At 48.2% G+C, this 27,436-nt stretch overlaps 1 protein-coding gene across 9 annotated transcripts; it reads right to left on the reverse strand.

Annotated features, from left to right (window-relative positions):
* Positions 1–219: 219 nt before the first annotated feature.
* Positions 220–26,880, reverse strand: LOC146353217 (protein bicaudal D homolog 2-like). Of its 9 annotated transcripts, none has more exons than XM_084835965.1 (10): positions 26,450–26,712; positions 21,840–21,910; positions 18,258–18,477; positions 17,931–18,143; positions 16,739–16,891; positions 14,077–14,490; positions 10,764–11,519; positions 7,581–7,732; positions 3,448–3,649; positions 220–1,827 (listed from the first exon to the last, which is right to left on the reverse strand). In XM_084835965.1, the coding sequence occupies exons 3-10, from the start codon at positions 18,468–18,470 to the stop codon at positions 1,822–1,824; spliced, it is 2,109 nt and encodes a 702-aa protein (XP_084692091.1). In that variant the 5' UTR covers positions 18,471–18,477; positions 21,840–21,910; positions 26,450–26,712; the 3' UTR covers positions 220–1,821. The 9 variants fall into 9 exon arrangements, with proteins under 9 accessions (XP_084692091.1, XP_084692084.1, XP_084692090.1 ...); XM_084835958.1 differs by lacking the exon at positions 26,450–26,712 and adding an exon at positions 25,961–26,092; XM_084835964.1 differs by lacking the exon at positions 21,840–21,910 and having other exon boundaries at positions 26,450–26,880.
* Between the last annotated feature and the right edge of the window lie 556 nt (positions 26,881–27,436).

Raw genomic sequence — 27,436 nt, forward strand, 5'->3', positions numbered from 1 at the left:
GAATATCTTAGTTCTCTCTCCTCTTCCTTTCTTTTGCAGAACTCCCACAGCTACAGCCCAGCCCAGCAGACCAAGAGCCATTTCACACGTTGCACAGCAACAAAACTGAGGTTTGCCACCAAGCATACAAGCAAAGGAGGGCTACAGCCAAGCCTCCACCCATCTTTAGCCGGCTGTGTGTTAATGCTGTAGCAGTTTTAATGTTTTTGCCAGAAGGGGGCATCAGCCGTCCATACAGTGGGTCCCAAGACATGGCTCCCTCTAGCAGCAAGTCTTCAGACTGTGCAGCCCCTTTAATGGTGTGTTGTTTTTAAACAGAAGGCCAAACATCCTTCTCCTCCCTCCCCACCAGTGCCTGGCACAGGCTGCTTGAAGCACAGAAGGTGCTTTCAGAGAGCCTTTGGCAGACAGGCCAGACAGGCCACTAGCCTCGGTAAGGACAAGGATACACATCCTTTTCCCAGCACAGAGAAAGGCATCTAGAAACAGGAGAGGTCCAACACCTGCCAGGATATTTCTTAGCGGTCTTACTTGATTGTGAAGGCACTGTGTGTGAAGGCGTTGTGTGCATCATACACAAAAAGGGAATTTTATCCATTTCTAGCAAGGCTATAATAACAGCAACAAAACACCTTGGTTAAAGAAACGTAGGGCAGTGTAGAAATATAGTGAATGAAATGGGAGTTCCTCCCAATGGAGTAATGTTTGTTATCCTTTATCATGTCAGTAAAAAAAAAAGGGGGGGGGGAATATATTTTGCAACCACCACAGCTAGAATGCAATTGATTTGCTAAACAGAACAAGTATAGAGAATGGAATGGTTAGAGAAGCTAAGGGAACATGCAAACATGTCCTGTAGAAGGATTTTAGAAGACAAGTGGACAAACATGTATTTCAAGTTATGGACTTAAAACATTCTTGTCACTGCAAGTAAATGGTGAAGTCTGTTGCAATAGCATTTTAAGTGGTATATTATAAAACTGAATAGTGTTTTCTTATTAACTGTGTTATGATATTTTTATATGGTTATTTGGTGCATGCAGTGGCAGGCTCCCACAGCTGGCTGGGGGATCCTGGGAAATGGAGTCCAATACCTCTGGAGGGCACCAAGTTGGGGAAGGCTGTGCACTGGGATTGTAGTTCAGAAAAAAGGCCAGAGACCCAGGAAAACCAATTATTTATTTGAGGCAAACAACCAGGGACTCATCTGGCCCAGACTACAAACAAAATTGCTTTGTACTGTTACACTGCTAGTGTCAGGATGCACCCATCCCACATGACATCTCAAGACCGCATGGAGTTAGTTTTCCATCTTCCTTCAACCTGTGCAGTCAGCAATTGGACATTAACTATGTGCAAAATCCCAGGGGTGTGTGTGTGTGTGTCAGTGGGGGAGGCAGGCAAAGAAGAGGTGGGCCCAGTGAGTACAGCAGGTCAAGGAAATTCAGCGGAGGGGATCACCCACCTCTCTTCAGCCAACTGTCACAAAGCAGGCAACCCTGATAGTTAAGGCCAGCATCAGTGATACTAACATTAGAGCAAACAGAAAGGCACAGTGTTAGAGGCGCTTAGGGAACACAGCACCCGAGGCAGATCTAGGGAGACAGTGCAGTTTGAAGACATCTTATGGCACAGAGGGGCAGGAAGCAACCTCTGGCTGGAGGCCTCCCCCTAGTACAGCGTTCTCATCGACTGGCTGCAGCTTGCAGGTGCCAAGTCTTTCCTGTTATGCAAAAAAGGAACGGGAGTTCGGCGGCCACAGAGGACGTTGAACAGCCACATCAGAATTGCCTGGAAATCCTGCACTGGATACTGGCCGACTCATCTCTGAAAGGAGACGTGGGGGCAGGGGGCAAAGAAGAGAGAAGACAGACAATATAAAGTATCACTGCTTGTCCTACAGCTCCTGTGCTGGCCCGAGTGTGGATTCACTTGCTCCGCTATTTAGCATTTATACAACACTTTGTTTAAAGTGAACCATACACATTGGCAACAGGGAGGGAAAACACTGGCCAATGCAGAGGGGAGCCGAGGCTTGCTTAAGACTGTCTAGTGAGTTCACAGACATGGCACGTCCACACCCCAGTCTTCACCACATTAGTTTCAGTCATGTCACTGTATGGAAGGCCGCAGGCCTCTATTGGCCCTAAACGAGAATCTTTTTAGCTTGTTGAGTTCCAGAGCCTCTCACCCTGTAACTGCATCCAAAGCTTGGCTCCCTTAGACGTCATGGATTCCAATTTCTCCAGAAACAAACGATAATCGGAAAAGTGACACAGTGGTTGCAACTGGGCAAATACTTGGTTATGCATCAGCAGTGGCACTGACAGGGTTGAGGAGGCCTAAGCAAGATGCCTTCCAGGCAATTACCACCCCCTGACACACTCCTGGGCACCCCACTTGTTTCCCCTGCTCCAGCACTGTCTGCTCTTCCATTCATCTGGCGCACGCTCTCTTTGTTCCTCCACAGGGCTCCCGCCCCCCACCACTAGACAGCAGCATCTTCCCTTTCAGAAGAGTGTGGGTGTGCTGCAGAGTGAAGCTGCCATTGTGCCTGGCATCTTGATTCCCCCCCCACCCCAGTGGCCTCTGGAGAAATGAAGACCCCAGGCATGACAGCAGTTTCACTTTGCAGCATGCCCAAACTCATCTGAAAAGTTTTTTTGTTTTTAAAAGGGCATAGCAACCGCATTTGTGGGCTCTCCAAGGTGCAGGGTCTCAGACCTTCATCAAGTGGTTTAGTCCTAGCAGCGCCACCATGCAGGGTACACTGATGGTTACAGCTATTGGACTGCCCGAGTTTTATGTAAAATTTAGACAATGTCTTCTTTCTAGAAGGCAGCATATTTTTAGCCTTTAGAGAGATTCATGGAAACACGTGTACAGTGTTTAGGAAATGCCTCAGTATTTAGGCAATGGAGTTGTGCCTTGCCTAGTTATTTGTTCCTCCTTTAGCGTCTCCAGTCATGCTTTGTGACTGCTCCTCCATGACTCATGACTTGTCTCTACTCACTTACATATTTAAGGGCAGAATGGAAAGTTTGGGTATAGGCATTCTCGCCATTAGGAGTAAGTTTGCAAAATGTGGTTTGGCATTAACATTGGTGCAGGCTTAAACATAAATGCTAAAATTGGCCATAGTTAGCTCCAAAGCCAAAAGGAGGAGGGTGAAATGTCCATAGGAGTGGTTACTACTTTGGTTTTTACTCTTTTTAAAACTTATGGTTTTACATTATGTTTTATGATCGTATTGTATTTTACGGTTTTAGGTTTTGTCTTGTGAACTGCCCAGAGAGCTTCGGTTAATGGGTGGTATAAAAATGCAATAAATAAATGAAAACTGAGACAAGTGGACAATTTTAGATCTGCACCAGGCCTACAATTCTGGTGGCTCTTTCTTCACTTCCCTCCCACACCAGGATGCCGTAACATCCCTGCTATGCTCACCGCACTGCCCTTAGCTGGTCTGAGCACCCTCCTCCTGCCCCGGGAGCTCTCCACCGGGCTCTCAAGGGACTCCAGCCGCTGCGTGAGTGCCAGCTTCTGCTGGATAGCCATGCGCAACAGGGAGCTCAGAGTCTTCTTCTCATCCTCAGCAGCTGCCAGCTGCCGCTGCATCTCATCCAGCTGGCTCACATACTGATCACACCTAGAGACAGAGATGGAGGCGGTGGGTGCAAGGAATGTGACCAAAAGGGGATGATCCCACAGGTCTCTTGGCAAGTCTCGTACACTACATTCTCATACACTACAGCTCCCTTCAAGCGCCACACAAAAATAAAACAGGAAGTCCTACTGGGCAATGTCTGGTGAAATCCCAGAAGCTAGACGGAAGATTTACCAGAAAATGGCTTTAGTATTAGGAAGAGTTTGGCCAAGCCTCATAACACGTTACCTCTTCATGGATCACTGCCTTGTTGTGGCAAAGGGGCTTGCGTAACTCAGTGAGGCCATAAGCTATGCCGTGCAGGGCCACAAGCTATGCCGTGCAGGGCCACCCAAGACGGACAGGTCATGGCGGAGAGTTCTGACAAAGTGTGGTCCACACTTTGGACCACTTTGGTCCACTTTGGAAGGAAATGGCAACCCACTCCAGTATTCTGGCCAAGAAAACCCCATGGAACGTATCACAAGGCTAAAAGAGATGACGCCGGAAGATGAGCCCCTCAGGTCGGAAGGTGTCCAATATACTACTGGGGAAGAGCAGAGGGCATTTCCAAGTAGCGCCAGAAAGAGTGAAGCGGCTGGGCCAAAGCCGAAAGGACACTCAGCTGTGGATGTGTCTGGTGATGAAAAGAAAGTCCGATGCTGTAAGAACAATATTGTTTAGGAACCTGGAATGTAAGATCAATGACTCAAGGTAAGCTGAAGGTGGTCAAACATGAGATGGCAAGATTGAACATCGACATCTTGGGAATCAGCGAACTAAAATGGACAAGCACAGGCGAATTTAATTCAGGTGACCATTATATCTACTACTGTGGGCAAGAATCCCTTAGAAGAAATGGAGTAGCACTCATTGTCAACAAAAGGGTGGGGAAAGCAGTACTGGGGTACAATCTCAAAAACGATAGAATGATCTCAGTACGAATCCAAGGCAAACCATTCAACATCACAGTAATTCAAGTCTATGCCTCAACCACTGAGGCCAAAGAAGCTGAGGTTGATGGGTTCTATGAAGACCTACAACACCTTCTAGAACTAACACCAAAAAAAGACGTCCTCTTCATCATAGGGGATTGGAATGCTAAAGTAGGAAGTCAAGAAATCACCGGGATAACAGGCAAGCATGGCCTTGGTGTACAAAATGAAGCAGGACAAAGGCTAATAGAGTTTTGCCAAGAGAACATGCTGAACATAGCAAACACTCTTTTCCAACAGCACAAGAGGCGACTCTACACATGGACATCACCAGATGGTCAATATTGAAATCAGATTGACTATGTACTTTGCAGCCAAAGATGGAGAAGCTCTATACAGTCAGCAAAAACAAGACTTGGAGCTGACTGTGGCTCAGAACATGAGCTGTTTCTTGCAAAATTTTGGCTTCAATTGAAGAATGTAGGGAAAACCACTAAACCATTCAGGTATGACCGAAATCATATCCCTTATGAATATACAGTGGAGGTGAGAAATAGATTTAAGGGATTAGACCTGATAGACAGAGTGCCTGAGGAAGTATGGACGGAGGTCCGTAACATTGTTTAGGAGGCAGCAACTAAATCCATCCCAAAGAAAAAGAAATGCAAGAAAGCAAAGTGGCTGTCTGATGAGGCTTTACAAGTAGCTGAGGAAAGAAGGGAAACGAAAAGCAAGGGAGAAAGGGGAAGATATATCCAACTGAATGCAGAGTTCCAAAGAATAGCAAGGAGAGACAAGAAGGCCTTCTTAAATGAACAATGCAAAGAAATCAAAGAAAAGAACAGAATGGGAAAGACTAGAGATCTCTTCAAGAAAATCGGAGATCTCAAGGGAACGTTTTGTGCAAAGATGGCTGTGATAAAGGACAAAGAAGGCAAGGACCTAACAGAAGCAGATGAGATTAAGAAGAGGTGGAAAGAATACACAGAAGAACTGTACAGGAAAGATCTGAATGTCCCTGATAGCCATGATAGTGAGGTCACTGAACTTGAGCCGGACATCCTAGAGAATGAAGTCAAGTGGGCCTTAGGAAGCATTACTAACAACAAAGCTAGCGGAGATGACAGTATTCTAGCTGAGCTATTTAAAATCCTAAAAGATGATGCTGTTAAAGTGCTGCAGTCAATATGCCAACAAATCTGGAACACTCAACAGTGGCCACAAGACTGGAAAAGGTCAGTTTACATTCCAACTCCAAAGAAGGGCAATGCCAAAGAGTGTTCAAACTACCGTACAATTGCGCTCATTTCACATGCCAGCAAGGTTATGCTCAAAATCCTACAAGCTAGGCTTCAGCAGTATGTGAACCGAGAACTACCGGAAGTACAAGCTGGGTTTCGAAGAGGCAGAGGAACTAGAGATCAAATCGCCAACATTCGCTGGATCATGGAGAAAGCAAGAGAATTCCAGAAAAACGTTTATTTCTGCTTCACTGACTACGCTAAAGCCTTTGATTGTGTGGATCACAACAAACTGTGGCAAATTCTTAAAGAGATGGGAGTACCAGACCACCTTACCCGTCTCCTGAGAAACCTGTACGAGGGTCAAGAAGCAACAGTAAGAACCGGACATGGAACAACCGATTGGTTCAAAATTGGGAAAGGAGTACGACAAGGCTGCATATTGTCACCCTGCTTATTTAACTTATATGCAGAGTACATCATGAGAAATGCCGGGTTGGATGAATCAGAGGTCGGAATTAAGATTGCCTGGAGAATTATCAAAAACCTCAGATACGCAGACGATACCACCCTAATGGCAGAAAGCGAAGAGGATCTAAAGAGCCTCTTGTTGAGGGTGAAAGTGGAGAGTGCAAAAGCTGGTTTGAAACTCAACATTAAAAAAACTAAGATCATGGCACCTGGCCCCATCACTTCCTGGCATATAGAAGGGGAAGAAATGGAAGCAGTGACAGATTTTATTTTCTTGGGCTCCAAGATCACCGCAGACGGTGACTGTAGCCATGAAATTAAAAGACGCTTGCTCCTTGGGAGGAAAGCTATGGCCAACCTAGACAGCATAGTGAGAAGCAGAGACATCACCTTGCCGACAAAGGTCCGTATAATCAAAGCTATGGTTTTCCCAGTAGTAACGTATGGCTGTGAGAGCTGGACTATAAGGAAGGCTGAGCGCCAAAGAATTGATGCTTTTGAACTGTGGTGCTGGAGAAGACTCTTACGAGTCCCCTGGACTGCAAGGAGGTCAAATCAGTCCATCCTAAAGGAAATCAACCCTGACTGCTCATTGTAAGGACAGATACTGAAGCTGAAGCTCAAATATTTTGGCCACCTAATGTGAAGAGAAAACTCTCTGGAAAAGACCCTGATGCTGGGAAAGATTGAAGGCAAAAGGAGAAGGGGATGGCAGAGGATGAGATGGCTAGATAGCATCACCGATGCAATGAATATGAACCTGAGCACACTCTGGGAGAGAGCGGAAGACAGGAAGGCCTGGTGTGCTATGGTCCATGGGGTCACGAAGAGTCGGACACGACTGAATGACTGAACAATGTAACACGTTATGCAGAGTAAGCACCCTGAGCCAGTTTGTTTAGCTTGCATAATATACAGGCAGTAAATTTTAGCTTTTGATGTCTTGGGATATGACTTATTTATTTTTATTTGAAATATTTATATGCCACTCCACATCAAAAGATCTTGGAGCAGTGAACAGCAAGATAAAAGAATAAGACACCAGGTTAGAACAGTTAAAACATTTTAAAACGACAAAATCCAATGACTTGCCCTGTGTACAAGTCTGACAGCACTAAACCAACATCTAACAAGAGCAACGGTAGACCTGGCTCCAGGTCAATTCCCCACCTCCCCCCAACTTCACTCCTTGCCTTCTGAGGCAGCTTCCCTCCTGCTTCCATCCCCACACCATCTTCTCGACTGCAAACACAGGTCCCAGGGAGCCAAGTAGGCCCTGCTCCTAACCTGCTGGCAAACATGGCACGCAGGGAACAGAAGGTAGCAGCATCCTCCTTCAAGGCTTTGAGCTCGTGACGCAGCTTGGCCATTGTCTCCGACACCAGCACCTTCTCCCCTTCATACTGGCCTTTGAGGTTTGAGAGGGCCGCCTCTGCCGTCTGCAAGGGAAGGTTGCTGAGGTTCAGGTGATGCATAGATATGCTCTCCCCCTCCACCATTTGTACAGAGTATAGTAAAAAGAGCACTCACAAGCGTTCACGCGCGTACACACACACACACACACACACACACCCCTTCCCCAGACACTCCAGGCCACTCCGGATACAATATTCAAAAGGCAGCTGAAAATACCCCTCTCAGAACTATCTTGGAAGCGGCCTTGCACATGGGATTCCAGCCTGCTAACAACGGGATACCCTAAAAAGGCAATGTCACTTCTAGCTCACCAAGGAGGGCCAGAGCAACATGGAAGCTTCCTTCATTCCAAGATCAGAGGAGTCTGTGCACCTCTAGACTTGCACTCAGGGAAGCCCCCAGTCTTGCTTCAGCTATCGGCCTTATGGTTAGGCAGGAGGAGATGGTCCAGCAACCAGGCGCCAGAATGCAGCCTATGGCATTTTACGGAAAGGACTGCATCCTAAAATCTGGGCACTGAGTAGTTTCCAGCTTTACTCTACACAAGGCTAGGATGGAGAAAGCCCAGAACATGGCTCTGTTGGGATCGAGTTCTTTCTGCCTTCCACCCTAAGGCTGGAAGGAAGGCGAGAGCCCTGCGTAAAGCCCAACACTGGACCTGTGCCATGGAGGCCGTGGGGAAGCTAAATAGTAACTGGTAGTAGCGCAGTACTGTGAGAAGCACAGAGCTAGTGGAAGTATGGACAGAGGTGGCCCAAGGGAAGGAGGGGCACAGCAACGTGGGTATGGGAAACTAGCAGTGCCACTGGACTGCAGCAGAGGGTGGGGGCACAATTACCTCCTCAAACTTTATTGGCAGGACTGCCAGAAGCCAATGCGCAAGGGCATTTCCATAGGCTCTGTGGATGGACTGACAGGACCCAGAGCAGACCACTGTGGGGTCGGTGTTTGTAGGGCAGGGCCTACCACCTGTGTAACTAACGGAGGCAGCCCTGCTCTGCATCTCCCACCATCTGAGATGTGGTTGTGGGAGAGGGGGCTTTCTCGGTTGCTGCACCCTGTCCAGAACTTGCTCCCCAGGGAGGCCTCCTTAACCCCTTTCTTTTCCGTTTTCCAGAGATTAGCCAGGATCAAGTTACTTAAGTGGGCCTTCAATTTGGAATGATCTGGACTTCCCCAGTCAGCTAGGATGATCTGGATGTTTTGGTGGCTTGTTTTGCCCGGCTGTGGTGGTTCTTTGGTTTTTAAAAAATTGTTTCACAGTATGCCATTTGGGGGGCTGAATCAAAAAGCAGTTAATAAATCATAAGAATAAAAGGTTGATAAGGACCTGTGTTCTCCCATGTCACATCATGTCCAGGGCTATGTGAACACACCACTATTCTCTGGAAACAGAGACTATGGCAGCCATCGCCAACCTAGTGCCCTCCAGATGTTTTGGACTACAACTCCCAGAATTCCTGGCCACTGGTCATGCTGGCTAGGGCTGATGGGAGTTGAAGTCCAAAATATCTGCAGGGTACCAGGATGGGGAAAGCTAGACTATCATAAGGGGTATACAACAAGAAGAGGGCAACAAAGATGATCAGGGGACTGGAAACAAAGCCCTATGAAGAGAGACTGCAAGAACTGGGCATGATTATCCTTGAGAAGAGAAGACTGAGGGGAGATATGATAGCATCCTCCAAGTACTTGAAAGGTTGTCACAGAGAGGAAGGCCAGCATCTCTTCTTGACCATCCCAGAATGCAGGACACGGAATCATGGGCTCAAGTTACATGAAGCAAGATTCTGGCTGAACATCAGGAAAAACTTCCTGTTACAGCAATACGGCAATGGAATCAATTACCTAGGGAGGTGGTGGGCTCTCCCACACTGGAAGCATTCAGGACGAGGCTGGACAGGCACCTGTCAGGGATGCTCTGACTTGGATTCCTGCATTGAGTAGGGGGTTGGACTCAATGGTCTTATAGGCCCCTTCCAACCCTACTACTCTATGATTCTATGAACTCAGTTTCCCAAGACGTTCAGCTTTACAGCAGGTGTCTAGCCCTTATTGTTGCAAGCTGCCCTGAGAGTATTGATATTGGAAGGCAGCACAGAAGCTAACTAAGTAAACATACTTTAAAGCGCGAGGGCAATGTCCCCTGAAACCTCAGAAGTGGGTGGTGAAGAATGAAACCTCTAGTGTTTAGGGGCAGGGCTTCAGTGCCCTGAGTAACTCCTTGCCTGTCTCCATGATAGGCAGAAGAAACTTAAAAAATAAAGATTGTAGAATTGTATAGTTCACACAGGTTACAGAATTCTGCTTCACTTGGTGCAGAATTTCCATCACCTAGGCCCAGATTATTATTGTTTTTGAAAGCGCCAAGTATGTGTACCTGTTTTTGTAACTTTTCCCCACCCATTCATTTAGCACTAAACTGAAACCAAACCAGAAGTACAAGATCTTCCATAATGACAACATCTCACTTAATGCAGATGTGGGAATCAGGGCTCTAGCAGAATTTCATTCTGCCTCCTCCATCCACATTGTCTGGGGGCGGCGGTGAAGAAGCACCAAGAGGAGGAGAGTATGTATTACTGGCAGCGCACACAACAGCCAAGCAGTATTCACTGCACCAGCAGAGGGCGCTCCCAAAGATGGCTGCGGGTTCATCCCCTTTCTTCCAAAAGCAGTGCTGCAAAGCCTCAGGCCCAGGAACCAAATCCAGATGGCCCCCCCGCCCCCCAACCAACAATTGTTTGCTGGCTTCCCATTTTTGTGCAGTTCTTCCCCCATTCTCAAAAGTTGAAATGTCTCCCCTGAGACGTGTTTACTGGCAGTAAGAGCTTTAAGCTACAATATGGTGGCATTCTGGCCCCAGTCCCTTTTGTCTTTGGCTCCGGCCACCACTGGGATACCTCCCCCCAACCTCCCCAGACCTTCTCTGAAACAGAATTCGGCTGAAAGAGGTTCCGCACCCCCGGCCTGAAAGAAGCCCAGTGCTCAGCTTCCCATCCCGCTAGCAGTCCAGCACTGGTCTGCATGGCAGCCAGGCCTTCCCACACCCACCTGCTTGTTGGCCTTGAGCACCGTGCGGAGCGTGGCAATCTGCTCACGCTTGGTGCTCAGCAGGGACTTCAGCTTCAGCACCTCCTCCACCAGGACTTCCTTGTCGCGTTCCAGTTCGGCTCCATGCCCCATGGGGCTCTGCCGATGCGCCACGGAGAGCGCCACCTGCAGGTGCCCCAGCTGTTCGCGCAAGACAGCTGTCAGGTTGCCCACATTGAGGGGCTCCAAGCCACAGGGGGAGCCGGGGCTGCTGGCTGGTGATTGGTCCCCACTGCTGCTCGTCTCCATTTCCGTAAGCAGAAGCTTTCTGGAGGACCGCCTCCTACACATACTCCGGGCTCCGCGACCCTCCCGGTAATAGTCCAGCACCACCCGCTGAGGGGTGACGTTGTGGCAGGCACAAACGTGATGGTACAGAGCCGCCATTTCCTCAGAAAAGCCCAGAAGCTCCTCCTGAGCCTGCGCCAGCCGTGACTGACACTCTCGGGTCATCCTTCTGGCCACCCGCAACTCTGTTTCTAGTTGGGCAGCTGCCTCCCTCTCCTGCCGGACTGCCAGCTGCGCCTTTTCCAGCTCCGCACGGCAGCGCTCCCCATCATCGCGTGACAGAACACTGCGGCTGGCTTCCAGGGCCTGAAGCTGATCAACCTGGTGGCTGTTGCACAGCTGCTGCTGGGTCAGAGTCTCCCTGGTGCTGGTCAGCTGCTTCTTGAGGTCCTGCAGGTCTGAGGCTAGCGAGGCCTTCTCATTTTCCGCCTGGGAGCACAGACACAAAATCGGAAAGGGGGGACTTCAGTGCTCACTTTTCTACATCAAGAAAGCAAGCCACCCCCACAATCCCGGATTTCAGGAGGCCAGCAGGACAGGTGTCCCCATATGCTCAAAGACACTTTTGTCTATAATATCACGATGTACATTCCAGAGCAAAGGTCTGGCACTGAAAGTAGGAAGTGGGACTAAGGGCTGGAGTGGCTTGCAATGACCATCTTAAGAGGCAAGAGCTCTGAGCTGGCAATTATCCCCCTCGCTTTGTAGGCCCCACCACAGAGATCATGACTGCTTGGTTCTATTCTTAAGCTCTGCCCCCTTTGGAGAGGACAAGATGGGAAGGACAGGCTCACCAGGCTTCTTTGCAGTGCCTGCCACCACCAGGTCCCAAGTTTCCACCTGGGCTTTAAAGAGCCGACTGTAAACACATATAAAAAAGAGCCGAGCTCCAGGGCTTTGATTTCCCGCCAAGGATTTGCTTTGGCCAGACTGTGGCTAGCCGGAGGTGACCTAAAAACAGCTATTATAGCATGCGCCTTGGCAGCGCTACAGCAAGCCCATATACCATTAAACTGGAAAAAGTGCTGCTGCTGCTGGTGGGCTGGGGAGTGGGGCGGAGTAAAGAGAAGAGAGAAACACATTCTGCAGGGATGAGGCTTGGTATGTTTCCTCCAGCAGCTCGCAAGGGCAGCACAGCCCCCGAACCAGCTCCTCCAAGAGAACCGGCTCAGCAGAAGGCAAAGCTAATCTACCCTACAGACAAGCAGCCTGGTGGGGGTGGGGCGAGTGCAGCAGGGTCAGGCCAAAGGGTGACGCCAGCTGAGCAGGATGTGTGGCTGCTCGGAATAACTTTAGCGGCTTCCTGCCGTTAGGCCTGAAGCCGGCTGAGACACATGACAGTGATAGCCCACGCCACAGGCCAGAGCACTGCCAGAGAGAGAGAGAGAGAGAGAGAGAGAGGAAGGAGAAAGACCTCTGGCATCCCAGCAACTCGCAGCCTGAATAGGTCCTCGGGTTCAGTGTGTGGACCAACACTACCAAGCCATAACTCCCCTTTTTAAATCTCTGTTTAGAAGATTCCTCCCCACCTAGCCTTTTCTTGGCTCTCCCCACCTCCAGTCCCACCCCCACAAAAGAGTACCATGACTCTTTAAGCTTTTATAAGCTAGTACTCACTTTTAGACATCACAGGACTTGCTACTCGACTCCCATTCCAAAGGTATCTTATTTACATGTTAATATTGGCACCCTCCACCTCTGAGGTAGAAACGCATGGTCAGCGGTTCTAGGGGACGTTATCGGATGCTGGACTGAACCTTCAGGACTACAGACAGTGAGATCAAGAGTCCACAAACCTGGGCGGTGGTAGCAATTGTCCCTGACAGATAGTCAGCACAAAGATTTCTCACCCCACATCCCCAAAGAACGAGGAGGGGATTGTTCTGCGGGGCACAAGAGATCTACTCACCCTCTCCAAGTCCTCTCACAGGATATATGTGTGCATATATTTTTATAGACTTTGGGTTGGATCCAGGATCTGCCTTCCACAAGAGGAAGGGACCTTCCATGGGCTCCACTCATGGAAGGCCCCACTGCCTGATTTTGGGAGATCTCCCATTCACAACACAGCTCTTCCCATTCAGCAGGGTCCCCTAACTCCCTGGTGTAGCATTTTCAGGGGGTGGGGCGGGAGCACAGGAAGGAGGGGGTAGGGAAGTCCACTTCCACCAGCACAGTGACTCACACTTAAATCTGGATTCAACCCCTAGTGAATATGAGGTATTTCATGCCAGGTGCTGGGGCGGCAGGGGAGAGAAATGAAGGAATTGGCCCCCTGCCCAAGTTACCTGTGTACAGCCCTGGGAGGAAGAGCAGGGGTCTTGCCTCACTGCATTGGGCTTGGCAGAAGGAGCACCACTTCTGCCTCAAGCCTAGCCTAAAAGGGAGAGACCAACTGCACCACGCCCTTAAATTCTCCATGTGTACCAGAGAAATCTGTATTGAGGAGCCGTGGCACTGGCAATGAAAACACAGCAGCTGGCTATTAAGCTAGCGCAAGGCGCGTGCACTCAGTCTGGTCTGAATGCTTCCTTGTGTAAAAAGAAAAGTCCCTGCATGTTCAAACCAAGCATATCAGACAGAAACCTTAGCTACAGCCTTCTCCCTAGTATGCTAGTTTTGGTCCTCTACAATGGAGCATTCAAAGATTCAGTTCCCTCACCTGAAGCAGTCAAGGCAGGTAATGAATACATCACAGGAGGCTGCTGGTCTTAAAATGATCTGAGCCCCTCTGGGGCAGGGACCCTTTTAGAAGCTGTATGTGCAGTACCTGGCCAGGGACTAGCTCTCTAACTGCTAAGTGCAAAACTTGGCCTAGCCAATGAGAAAAAGAGCCCATCACTTGGCATTAGCCTAAAACATAGCACAGTTTTCTCCGATATCTAACAAGAATGCAGCTAGCGTTGCTAGTCACATTGCTTTGAAACTCAACCTCTCCCCGCTTGATTGGGACTCTCCACCCATACACAAGGCCCAGCCTCCTCACCTGTAGCAGCTGCTGCTGCAGTTTGTGAATCTCCGCCAAGCTAAGCTCACTGAAGAGGTCCGCAACAAGACCAGGCGCAGGCCGGACGCTGTGGGGCGTGGACACCATGCCACCCACGCTGCTGCCGTTGGCAAAGCCACTGTCTTGCTCCTCGCACTCGGCATGGCTGTGGTTAAGTCCCTCCAGGTTGGCCTGCAAGTTGCTGAGCGATTCATGGCGCCCTCCGGCATAGACAGCCAGCTCCCGCCGCAGCTCCTGCTTCTGCTCGCGCTCTGCCTGCACAGCCTCCAGCGCTTCCTGGAGCTGGTGCTCTGCCAGGTCCCGGAGACGGCCCAGTTCCAGCAGCTGGGTCCCAGCCAGCTCCAGCTCTTCCTCATGGCAGCTCAGGGCACGCTTGACACTCTCGAACTCCACCTTGGGATGAGACAGGGGCTCATTGCAGGCAGGTATCAGCCTCCCCGCAGTTCATCTATAGCTGGAAGCCCAGCATCTCTCGCAGCTTCAAACATGTCTTGAGCCACTTCCTGTTCACTGTCTTTGAACATGGTACCAGCCCCCCGCCTCTGCTTTCCCTCTGTGCCAATAACAGAGGGTATAGTAGCGGCGTAGCAGTTAGTGCTGGACTGCAACTTGGGAGATCCGGGTTCTAGTCCCCACTCGGCCATGAAGCTCACTGGGTGACTTTGGGCCAGTCACGGGCTGTCAGCCTATCCTACCTCACAGAATTGTTGTGAGGATAAAATGAAGAGGAGGAGGATTATGTAAGCCGACTTGGGGCAAGAAGGCAGTATATAAATTAAAGAAAGAAAGAAAGAAAGAAAGAAAGAAAGAAAGAAAGAAAGAATCCCTGCCATTCTTGAAGATCTACTATCAAGGCCTTGTGCCATGTCCCCTGATTTAAAAGATGTCCGACAGACATCTGTGGTAGCATCACCTATGTGGAACTTCGCTCCCTCAGGAGAGCTGCTGCCAGACCCACTCTTAGCAACAAGATAAGATATTTTAGTTCAGTGGTCTTTTAATAGTCAAGGCCTTATTTGGATTTGGGGGTGTGGGGGAAGTGCAGCTGCACTTAAGGCCTAGTAAAACTTAAATAGGATAGCTGTTTTATTTGGGCTTGTTAGCTTTGCCTGGCACAGAGTTCTTCTACAACATGTTCAGGCGAAGCCATAAACATATCCTATTTTGTAATAGCAGATGTGGCAGTCTTGTGCTTAGCAGTGAAATGGGACCATTGGCAGAGGAGGGAGGGATTTCTGAGTACTTGGAGAGCTCCCCAGGTATGCAGAAAGATCAGTTTAAATTATCAAAGGAACAAACACAAGGTCAGCAGAGGTTGACAAGAACAGAGGATGCTTATTGTTCTCCAGGAGTCACAGAATACAAGGGCACTTAAGCATTAGCTGAAGGGAAGGGAGAAAAGAGAAACAGAGGTAACAGGGCAGAGAGAATTGGTCTGCTCAAGCCCCCCAGTTCTTATGCTGATTGCATCTGGGGAGGGGATTAGGATTGTGGAATACACGCTACGAGGACCCTATATCCACGCACAGCCAGTCCAAGATTGCTATGAACTTTCAAGGGCTCTGATCCCTTTGAAGCTAAGAAGAGTCCGGGAGGAGATTTGTTAAGATCTGAGGAAAAGCACTTCCCACAGGCCACATGTGGTCCCCACTGCCCCCGAAGTCAGGGTGAGGGATTTTTGTGTGGGAAAAAAAAAAAAGATGGTGTCCATCTGCTATGTCCTGCCCTCCATAGATGCTACAGACATCACTTTCGTTTTTAAAATTGGGAGCCTGTGGGGGGAGGGGGTGAAAATGGCCCTCAGACCTCCCACAGTTGCTCACGCCCACTCTAGCAGCTTAAAGTACCCTCACATGGAGGGTGGAAATACAAGTGAGGTGGGGTTTGTGCTGTGAGGCATGCATCACACCTTCTCTTTCCCCACCCCCTGCATAATTATACTATGTAGCACAGGAAAGAGGGAGTAAAGGTCCCCCTTCTCTCCCTGCCCAGTGCCACTCAGGTATGGGGCCAGGTCAGCAGGTTCCGGCTCACCTAGCCCCAGACCTCAGCAGTCAGTGCTGCGAGAGCTATTGTACCAGCCTGCTGAGGGTCAGGCCTGGGCGAGCAGGAAGTGGTTAATTTAAGGGCCCAGAGCTCAGCAGTCTCATGCCACTGCACAAGGAGGAAGTTCCCCCAATTGTCTAGCTCCACTTGTCCCGCCACATTCACAGCAGTGATTCCTTGCAGGCCACCAACTCACATGAAAATAGCAGAACAGTTCCTGTACACAGACATTTCTGTTGGAGTATTTCCTCTCCAAACCCACAGAGACAAGGCCACAGATGAAATTAAGGCACACAAATGCAGACCCTGGCAAATAGCCTTCCCCAACCTGGTGCCCTCCAGATGTGTTGGACTTCAACTCCCATCAGCCCCAGACAGCATGGTCAATGGTAAGGAATGGAGCAGAGGACCCCAGGTTGGGGAAGACTGATGTAGACAATTTGAAGCGGCATGACTCCTTGCATTCTGGGGATACAGCAACAAGTTTCACATCAGGACCAGAGTGACACCAAACTTTCAAATGGGTGTACGGAAGACGCATACACACACACAAGGGGTCAGTGCGAGATGAGCCACAGTATACCGAGTCCGATACCTGGCTGCTCCTGAGCACGGAGACCTGCTTCTGCAGGGAGATGTTCTCCTCCTCAAGCTCGGCACAGTCCTGCAACTGGCGCAGCTCTCGCATCCTGGCCTGTTTCATCTCCTCACGCAGCCGGGCCTTCTCAGAGTCCAGGGTCTGGCATTCCTGGAAAAGAAATGGGATCCACAGGCCACCAGTCACATGGTATTACCGCAAGGATGGGTTGGACAAGGAAGCACTTGCCATACGTTTCCAGCACAGTGACAGATTCAGCCCCCATTATCTTGCCCATAGCGTTTTAACTAAGAGTAATCCAAGTGTGGTGAAAAGCCTGTGCTTTGTTACAGCTTTGGGACTGAGGATGCAGTGCCTCAACCTGTTCCTGAACATGCATGCTCCACAGCTGTGAAGCTCTTCTGAAGATAGTGACAACTTTATTATGAAGCCTGGTTACTCATGAAGGGGCCCCCCTATGCAGGCAGCGCGCACGCGCACACACACACACGTCTGGATCCTGTGTCACCATCAGAAGACTAGATTGGACTTTGAAAATGCAAGGCAGCCATCCCTGCTCTGGAAAAGAGGCACAGAGTAGGCACTGGAAGGAAGGACTAAGATGCAGAGAGCAATATCCCAAATCCTCACTTACACCTAAATCTTTAAGGGACAGACCTCTCCCACCTCCCACTCACACACTCCCCAGTTCCAAGCTTAAGAGGGGGGCCAGGGTTCATCACACTTGCTAGAAGGGGTGGGACACTGCACTAATGTATTTGTAAACCCTTGGCCCACAAAGATGGAGTTCAGTATCTGGTGTATCTGGCCTTCATTAAACTTTGAGAATAAAAAGCTGAGTGTTCAGCCTTGATGGCTGCAGAAATAAGCTTGAATACACACAGGCAGTAGCTGGTGAAATTTCAAGGCAAAAGGGGACTGAGCAGGGCTTTCAGTAACCAGATCCTGGGGCTTCAGTACTCTACATCACATGACCCCACCCCCCATCCACCTCTTCCTGGCTAGCAGAATCAGAATCATACCAAATATAGCTGTCTGCTTCATATGAAGAATACCTGCAGTTACCACAGGTTGGCAAAGGATTTCATACACTTTAGCACAGGTTATAGACTTCTGTGCTAGATCAATCTGAACGGGCAGCCCTATGAAACAGCTCAAACTCCCAAGCTTTGTAACTGGGCCACATTACCTTCCTCAAGTCCCGCAGAGCCACGCCCAGGCGCTCATTCTCCACCCCTGTGTTGTCCAGCTGGGATCTCAGGTGCTTCATATCACCCTGGAGCTCCTCTATGGTTTGAGTCAGGCAGGCCTCTTTGGAAGCCGTTTCTCTGAGCAGGCACTCCTCTCGGCTCTCCCCATCAGCTGCTGCCCGTTTGTGACTGCTGTGAGACTCCGCCAAAGCCTGGGCATGATATAAGACACAAGGGATTATGGCTAACGGCACAGTCAATGCCCAAGATGGGCATGTCTTGAGGGAATCTTTGTCCAAGGCAGGGAAGGGGAATCCCTCACTCACCTCCTTCATGTGGACCAGTTCCACGCGCAGCACCTCTAGCTGGCCTTCCAGTTCTCCACAGCGCTGCTTGAGCTCACCATTCTCCTCCAGGACAGCCAGCCCATACTGCGCTGCCTGGACCTTCTCTCGCGTTGCCTCCTGCAGCTCAGCTACCAGCCGCTCTACCTCCGCTTGCAGCTTCATTGGATCCTGGGCCATACGGGCTGCTGGCATACCGCCCCTGGTCAACGACAGATAAAGATCCAACAGACTGGGCAATATGGGTGACAGCAAGGAAGAAAGCCCTCTGACACAAGGAGAGATCTCGCCAATGGCCAGAGCTGCCAGGTACGCCTCTTAAATCCCACGAGCGGGATCCCTACACAGCCTGATTTATCCTCCCCGACTCACTCCAAACCCACATATTCTACTGGCACTTCAGACCCTTGGGGCATCCTCAAACCACCACTCGAGATGGAGGAGCAACCATGCTCACCAAGCTGTCTGGGGAGGCAACGGTTTGTTTGTGGGCTCATATCAGGGGAAGGCAATCCACTGACCTCCAGATGTTTTGGACTACAACTCCTAACAGCCCCAGCCAGCATGGCAACTGGGATTTATAGTACAAAACATCTAGTGGGCACCACGTTGTCTACCCTGGCTTAGACAATAAAATGTGCAAGGCCTGCCTTGAGATGACCAACTAGAGAGAAAGTGTGTGTGTATGTGTGTGTACATGTCAGGCCAACGAAATGGCAGGAGACATGAGCCAAGGAACACAAACAGCTCTAGAACAGGAGTGGGGAAAGTGTATTATTTTATTTATTTATTTCATTTCTATACCGCCCAATAGCCGAAGCTCTCTGGGCGGTTCACAAAAATTAAAACCAAACAACACACAATAAAACAATTTAAAATATATAGAACATTAAAACCACAATATAACAATACAAGCACAATAAAACCTAGCAGCAGTGCAGGAGTTTAAAATACAGATTTAAAACAGCAAAGATAAAAATTTAGAAAGCTAAAATGCTAAAATGCCTGGGAAAATAAAAAGGTCTTCACCTGGTGCCGAAAGGAGTACAATGTAGGCGCCAGGCGAACCTCACTAGGGAGCTCATTCCAGAGCCGGGGTGCCACAACAGAAAAAGCCCTCCTCCTAGTAGCCACCCGCCTCACTTCCTTTGGCAGGGGCTCACGGAGAAGGGCCGCTGAGGATGATCTTAAGGTCCGGGCAGGCACATATGGGAGGAGGCGATCCTTCAGGTAACCTGGTCCCAAGCCGTTAAAGGCTTTGAATGTTAACACCAGCACTTTGAATCGGGCCCGGAAATGGACTGGCAGCCAGTGCAGCTGGAAAAGTACTGGCGTAATATGAGCTCGCAGGCCAGTCCCTGTTAACAATCTTGCTGCCCTATTTTGGACCAGCTGAAGTTTCCGGACCGTTTTCGAAGGCAGCCCCACGTATAACGCATTGCAGTAATCCAGACGAGAAGTTATCAGAGCATGGATAACTGTAGCTAGGCTATCTCTGTCCAGATAAGGGCGTAGTTGGTATACCAGCCGAAGCTGATAAAAAGTGCTCCGTGCCACTGAGTTCACCTGTGCCTCAAGTGACAGTTCTGGATCCAAGAGCACCCCCAAACTACGAACCTGATCCTTTAGGGGGAGTGCAACCCCCTCCAGAACAGGTTGAATATCACCTAGCCGGGCAGACGAACCACCCACTAACAGTACCTCTGTCTTGTCTGGATTGAGTTTCAGTTTATTGGCCCTCATCCAGTCCATTACCGTGCCCAGGCACTGGTTCAGAACAGCCACTGCCTCACCTGGTTTTGATGAGAAAGAGAGGTAGAGCTGGGTGTCATCCGCATATTGATGGCACCTCAGCCCACACCTCCGGATAACCTCCCCCAGCGGTTTCATGTAGATGTTAAACAGCATGGGGGATAAAATAGAGCCCTGTGGAACCCCATGGCACAATTGCCATGGCACAGAGCAATAATCCCCCAGCACCACCTTCTGGAATCGGCCATCCAAGTAGGAGCGGAACCACTGTAGTGCAGTGCCTCCAACTCCCAACCCAGACAACCTATCCAGAAGGATACCATGGTCGATGGTATCGAAAGCCGCTGAGAGGTCCAGGAGAATCAACAGGGTCGCACTCCCCCTGTCCCTCTCCCGGCAGAGGTCATCCCACAGGGCGACCAAGGCAGTTTCCGTTCCAAAACCAGGCCTGAAGCCTGATTGAAATGGATCTAGATAATCCGTTTCATTCAAGAGTGCCTGGAGCTGTCCTACAACCACCCGCTCAAGCACCTTGCCCAGGAAGGGGATGTTGGCCACTGGCCTATAATTGTTAACATCCTCTGTAGCTCTCCAGATGTTAACCACCAACTCCCATCAGCCCCCAGCTAGCATGGCCAGTGGTCAGGGACAATGGGAGTTGTAGTCCAACATCATATGGCAGATCACTGGTTGCCCACCCCTGCTCTAGAAGATGCAAGTGACAAAACAGAGTGCTTGTCCCCACCGCTCTGATCAACACCATCCGGACATACGTTGAACCTTTTTGTAGCTAGAGATTCAGAGTGGGACAAACAGTTATTGCTCTGTGGGGCTTCTAGGAAAACAGTAGTGGCCTCTGAGAACAAGGCATGAAATATTTATTTACTGAGAGTTTTAATCCACAATCTCAACAGGAAACACCACTTAGTCCAATAATTTTATAATGCAATGGTAGGAGCTAGGCTGTATTATGCCAAAGATGGGTGTACATTTGGACACAAAGACATCATAGTCTTTAATTTATCTAGCATACTTGTCGCCTGCCCTTTCTCCCAGGACTATGGTGTGGCATAACTGAAGGCTAAGAACAAGTCAGATGAAAGGATAATTGTGTCACTAAGGGAGGCGACTTCAGACTGCTCTTAAATTATATTCAATAAGAGCTCCCCTGCTCACCCAGGCCACAAAACATGTGACTAAATTCAAGTGTCTTCCAGTACTTCTGGAAGAGACTCTGGCCTTGATGGACCTCAAAGCTGTGGAGCAGTCACTAAGAACACATCCATGCACACCCCTGCCTTTGGTACATAGTAGAAGCTGCTACATTGTTTTGACGGCAACAGGACACATGGAAGTAGGTGATGAAGGGGCCCCAAGTTCTTTTTGGGATTTATGGATTAGTTAAAACTAGTACCTTCTCTTAGACCAATAGTTTATTAGCTTCAGCAAGAACCAATTTGCTGGAATTTGCAGAGGAGCAGTGATATTAGTCTGTTGCAGCAAAAATAAGGAGTCTTGTAGCACCTTGCAGACTAACACATTTATTATGACGTAAACTTTTGTGGACACTGTTCACTTTCAGATGCATGAAGGGTTAACCTCAAGCTGGCAGATTTACACACACATCTTTTTGGGCAGCAGGACTGTTTACAGTGAGGTCAGAGGGAACTGAAATGAAAAGTGACATTACCAGCAATTGTCATAACAAAAAGTGACAATTGCTGTTCACAAAATGCAACGCCAACTCTGCCCTCGTATATGCTTTGGCAACTTTATTACAGCACAACATCAGGGGTCCATACACTTGCTCACCTTCCAATGTGATGATATATGCCATCATTTGCCAGCAATGCCCTATGGCAATAGGACAAACAGGGTAGTCTCTATACAAAAGAAATGATGTAAATAAATCTGAAAGCAGAAATGGCACAGTAATATTAAAAAAGCAGTTGGGTGAACTTTCAACCTCCGAGGGAACTCTTTCAATGACCTTAAGATGACCATTCTTGAATAAAGACATATATCAAGAAATTAAGTACAATCAAGAGATTCACCTCTATTTCCTGTGGTTTTAAGAACAAAGTTTTAAAAAAATAGCACTCCATGTGTTAATCTCATCACCCTCTGTTTTGTGAATTGCAGCTGTTAAGGTAATGATCACTTTCTGTATGTTTGGCATGGTTTACAATCTCCGCTATAGACAAGCATGTGTACATGAATCAACCAACTTGAGGTTAACACCTCATGCATCTGATGAAGTGAACAGTGTCTATGAAAGCTTATGCCAGAACACATTTGTTAGTCTTTCAGGTGCCACAAAACTCTTCACTGACTTGCTGGAGCAGACACAGCCAGGGAGATGCCTTGGAGAAGTCCAGAAGCAACAGTGAGCTTTCTGTCGTTATTTTAGGTTGTTATGGTAGTCAACCAACAGACAAAATATTGTCAGTTGGCTATGATTAATTCCAAGATTGCCACTGTAGACAGATTACCTTTTCCTAATTTCATTATTTATTAATTAAATCAATTGATTTACAGACCACTTGATTATATCTAAAGGGAGAGACATTTCGAAGTGGTTTGCAGCATAAAAATTTAAAATACAAAACATCAACAGTTAAAACATTTAAAAAGAGAATATAAAACATCTCAGTTTAAAACATTTTTTTTAGAAGATACATATCCTGAATTCATTTAAAATCAGGGAACTCGCTATCAACAAACTGAGCAGCACAATCTGTCAGGTAAGGCCTTGGTGAAAAGCTAGGTCTTTAACAGGCACCTAAAATATGATACAGTTGGCACCTCCTGTATTACCAAGAGGAAGGGCATTTGACAAAGTAGGTGCTAGTACAGAAAAGGCCTGTTTCCAGGTTGCCATCAGATAGCAATCTGCAAGTTTCAGTAAACTAGCAAAGCCGCCTCCAATGAACTTAACGCTTGAAAGGGTCTATATCAGGGAAGGTGATCCACCAGGTCCCAACTTGTTCAGAGCTTTATCCCAGCAACAAAACCCTGAACATGGCTCGGCACCTAATTATGGTGTCGTTTGTTAGCCAAGGACATAAAAAGTCAGCTTTTTCTCTAACAGTTGCAGCAGTCGGGGGTAAACCTAGCAGCACAGTAGAGCTTCTCCACTGGCAGCCTGCTAGAACCGCAGACATCTTCAAAGAGGAATACAGACAGCCATTGGGGTGAAGGTCACTGCCTGGTGCATAGAGTGTCAGACTAGGAGCAGGGAGACCCAGGTTCAAATCCTCACACAGCCATGAAGCCGCTGTAAAGTTGGGTCAGTCACACATGCTCAGTCAAACCTCCCTCATAGGGCTGTTGCAGGGATAAGACAGGGAAGCTATGTATACTGTGCTGTGACCCTGAGTTCCTTGGAGGGGGGGAAGAGCAGAATTGAAATAAATTCATTTTTTTTTTTTAAGTGTAATTTCATTCATTCCATTTCTATACTGCCCAATAGCCAAAATTCTCTGGAGGTTCACAAAAATTAAAACCCTTAACATACAAAAATTTAAAACCATTTGAAAGCACTAAGAACAACTTAGCTTCGGCTATTGGGCGGTATAGAAATGAAATAAAATAAATAAATAAACAACTAATACAGGACCTTGTGAAACAGCTAATAGCTAAATGTCATTAATGTCATTTTACAAGAACTCTCCAATTTGCTTTTCGTAATTTGCATAAGTACCTTTACTGTTCTCATAACATCAATGCTTATATTTAACAAGTCAATTGATTACATCTCCTTGATCAGTCAAATGCCCAACCGTAAGGCTATCTGTTCTACAATGGAAGCTTTGCCTCAAAATTCCATGCTCTGCCATTTTTTAGACCCCTGCAATCCACTCCTTAACAGAGTCCCAACGGAACTTATAAAATAACTTCATCAAATGATTCAGTACAGGCTTGTAAACAGCCACTCGCCTAGAAAGTAGGAATTGCTTCCTGGCATTTGCCAGCTTGAAGAGTTGGTTCTTTTTTCACACTGCCAGTTAACCACAAATGTCTAATACATGTAGACTACAGACAGGCCAGTCTCATTGTAGACTTTATTTACAAGCTTAGCTCAACAGTACTTCAAACCGCAGGTCTCTTCTGGACATTTTACAACTGAGGCTTATTTATACATGATACAGGCTACAGACAAAAGCCCATACCCGTGTACACATCTCATCCCCCCCACACACACACTTAAAAACATTTCTCATGCTCAGGACCTTCCACGTATATCCTTGATAATAAAGCAGGAGCACACACCCCAGACCAGTCATTGGTATGCTAAAGTTACACGCAAGCAGTCCAGCATGCACCAGTAAGTGCACTTCAGTGTGATGAGGCACACATGGAATATTTCCAAGGGTAAGCAATTAACTGAACCCTTTGAGAAAGTGAAGTGCAGCACTGCCACCACAAAAGGTGGAGAGCTGATCTAGTTCTCTGTTCACCATCCAGGAAGAATCTTCAGACTGCAATCCTATGCATGTTTAGACAGGAAAATGTTCCATAATTTATGCTGGCTGAGGAATGCTGGGAGTTGTAGGCCTTTTTCCTGTCTCAGCATGCATAGGATGGCAGCCTCACTGGCTTAACCCTTTCTGCCCAGCCAGGCTACTCCAAAAGTAATCAGCTTCAGCTCAGGATCAAGCCACTAAAACCTGGACAAGCAACACCGGGCAGAGGTATATATTGATCTTCAACTGGGTTGGGGAAGCAAGTAGATGGGGAAGGATTCTCCCCAGAAACCAGAACTTTTAGATCCCAGCCCAGCTCCAGGAGTACCCAAGGAACCAAATGCCATTGTTCTATTACAGGAAATGAAGCAGACAAGAAGGGAGATGCAAGACCACCAAGTCCAAAGAATACAAATATGAACTTCTGGAGTAGATACCATCTCCATCTGATACAACAAATAAAGAGTCTTATGGTATCTTAAAAACTAATAGGCTTACCATCCGGTTCAGGAGGTACCAGTGGCAGGGAAAGAGGCTTTTGCTCACTTCAGAAAGGGTAGAGAAGACATCTGCTTTCATAGCAAGAGGGCCAACACATAGACAGACCAGCACCAGTTGACTTCACTTCCCACCACTCCACTGGAGGAAGAGTAAACAGGAAGATGTGCCACCTCTATGGGCTTGTCAAGGACTAAGTGCAAAGAAGCATGAAGCAGACAGAGGCCTAGTTCTCACCAAGATGGTAAACTTGTGTCTGGGCTGTACCAATTCAGATTGATGGTGAAGGTCCCCCATGACATGATATGGAAGAATGCTTCTCCATACATAGAATTCCCTCTCCATAGAAAACTAGCACATATGGGAGAGGAGTTTCAGCCTAGCCTTTGCATCAACAGTGGCGTTTTCTATGAGGAGGGAACACTTTGGATGGGGGGGCCATTTTGCCATGAGAAAGCCCCCACCCACAGTCTGAATTGGTACAGCCCTGACACACAATTACCAAGCCAAAGCTGAACATACTCATGTATGACAAAGTAGAGGAGAAGTGACACAGAAGTAGTGGAAGAGCTAAAATCCAAAGTTAACAAGTACAAGGCAACAACTTACAGGGCATAAGACTATGGCAAATGAGATACTGCAGATATCAAGAAATGCTCCCATAGCCAGCAAGAATGGCCAAAGGAGATTTCAGAATATCCTACCCTGGAGACACCTGAGTACATACTCCTAATTATTATTCTGGAGTACACAACCACCTCCTACTGGCATACTTCAGTCACTAATCCCTACTTCCCATCGGCTGGGGCAGTGGTTAAAGTGACTAAGGGCGCAATCTTATGCATGTTTAGACAGAGAAGGCTTACAACTCCCAGCATTCCTCAGCCTGCCATGTTGTAGGCCTTTTCTCTGTCTAAACATGCATAGGATTTCACCCTAAATCCAGATTAAGCGATCTTGAACATATACCTCGGATCCATATCGACTACATAACACAGCAGGCTGCATCCTCATACTCCGTATTAAGTCACCAAGAGTAGAGCCCACATTTAGTTCTGTTCCCACAGTCACCAAAGCAGATCAGATTCTGCACTTCAGCCAATAAACACGAATCTTAAAGCAGGGGAAAAGTCATCCTTTTCGTCTCATTGACTGCAAGAGAGAAGGGTGGTTAAAGTGACGCTTTAGAATAGGAAATCCAAGTAAAGAATGCAAGCGCCTGCGCTGGCCCATTAGGAAGAGCCCCAAACAACAGCATAAATTTTATTCACAAAATTTGATATTTTATTCACAAACTATGATCAATTTTATTCACAAAAAACATTGTTACTGTCACTTCTGAAAGCGTGCAAGGGATTTTTTGCTCTTGCAAGCGGAGCTCAGACTAGACAGCCCCAATGGGCCCCACTCTATAATCTTCTCCACACCCGCCCGCCGGCCCCAAAGCCTCAGCCTCACCTCGCCTTTCAGGAAAGGGGCGTGGTCAGCCTACTCCAATAGTCGCAGCCCATAGAGCGGGAAAGAACTTCTCGGAAATTTAGCTGGGGTCAATTCTTAGGTTTTCCACCAGAAGCGAGGCAGTACTCCACTCGGGCGGGGTCCAGGTCGCACTTCTTTTCACCCGTAAAGTTCACATGGGCAGACCTCTCTTCGCGCCGCTGGCATCAAGCACTAAGCTCCAGGGACCGACCGCGCCAGGAACCACCGCCAACGTATGATTCATCCTCCTCATTCCTCCCCCCTCCCCTTTATAAGCACCGCTCCTTCCCCCTCCCCGGACGTTTGAAATTCCTCGCGCGCCTAAACGAGATACGGCCCTGTCCATTATGGCTGATAAAGCGAGGGGCGAATATGTGATTGGCCTCTTCAGGTACCCGATTTCACGCACTACAATTCTAATTGGCCAGCTTTTTCACAGAAAGCTCGTCTTCTTATCTGATAGGCTGGAGAGTTCACGGAACACGCCGTCGCCTCCTCAAACCGCGCCCCTCCTGTCTTCTGTTTGGAAGGATTATCTGATGGCCACGCCCAGTGTACTGCAACTAAGCCACGCCTCCCAACTAACGGAATGCTCTTGCCCCGCCCTTCTTTTTACGGCCGACCTTCTTTACCGGCTTCCTCTTCTAACGGTTGACCGAGTGGGCTGGGATATAGATTGACTGACATGCATCTCGACCAATGAATATGCAGAGTTAACTTAACTTCTGCAATCGCCCTACTGCTCCCCCCTCCAAAATATATACGAGGTGAGGGGGAGGGGTCGAGGAAATTTGAGTGTGTGTGTGTGTGGGTGTGTATATATATATATATATATATATATATTTATTCTCCCCAGAGAAAGAGAGTGTCCCATTAATGTGAATTGGTGGGAGAGGAAGGAGCTCTCTTGACATTCTCCACACATCCTGTAGTGGCTGATGGCAAGAACAAAGGAGAAACGAGAAG

Source organism: Heloderma suspectum, chromosome 2 (assembly GCF_057233095.1).
Source record: "Heloderma suspectum isolate Gila_16-S chromosome 2, 16-S_ref, whole genome shotgun sequence".
Classification (NCBI taxonomy): Eukaryota; Metazoa; Chordata; class Lepidosauria; order Squamata; family Helodermatidae; genus Heloderma; species Heloderma suspectum.

What these genes read in the sequence shown, in the direction of transcription:
- LOC146353217 (XM_084835957.1), bottom strand. Translation starts at nt 26,005, where the DNA reads ATGAGGATGCAGCCTGCTGTGTTATGTAGTCGATATGGATCCGAG. An exon ending in CCGTGCTCAGGAGCAGCCAG is followed by an intron (nt 14,491 to 16,738) that starts GTATCGGACTCG and finishes TCTCATCCCAAG; the next exon opens with GTGGAGTTCGAGAGTGTCAA. An exon ending in TGCAGCAGCAGCTGCTACAG is followed by an intron (nt 11,520 to 14,076) that starts GTGAGGAGGCTG and finishes CTGTGCTCCCAG; the next exon opens with GCGGAAAATGAGAAGGCCTC.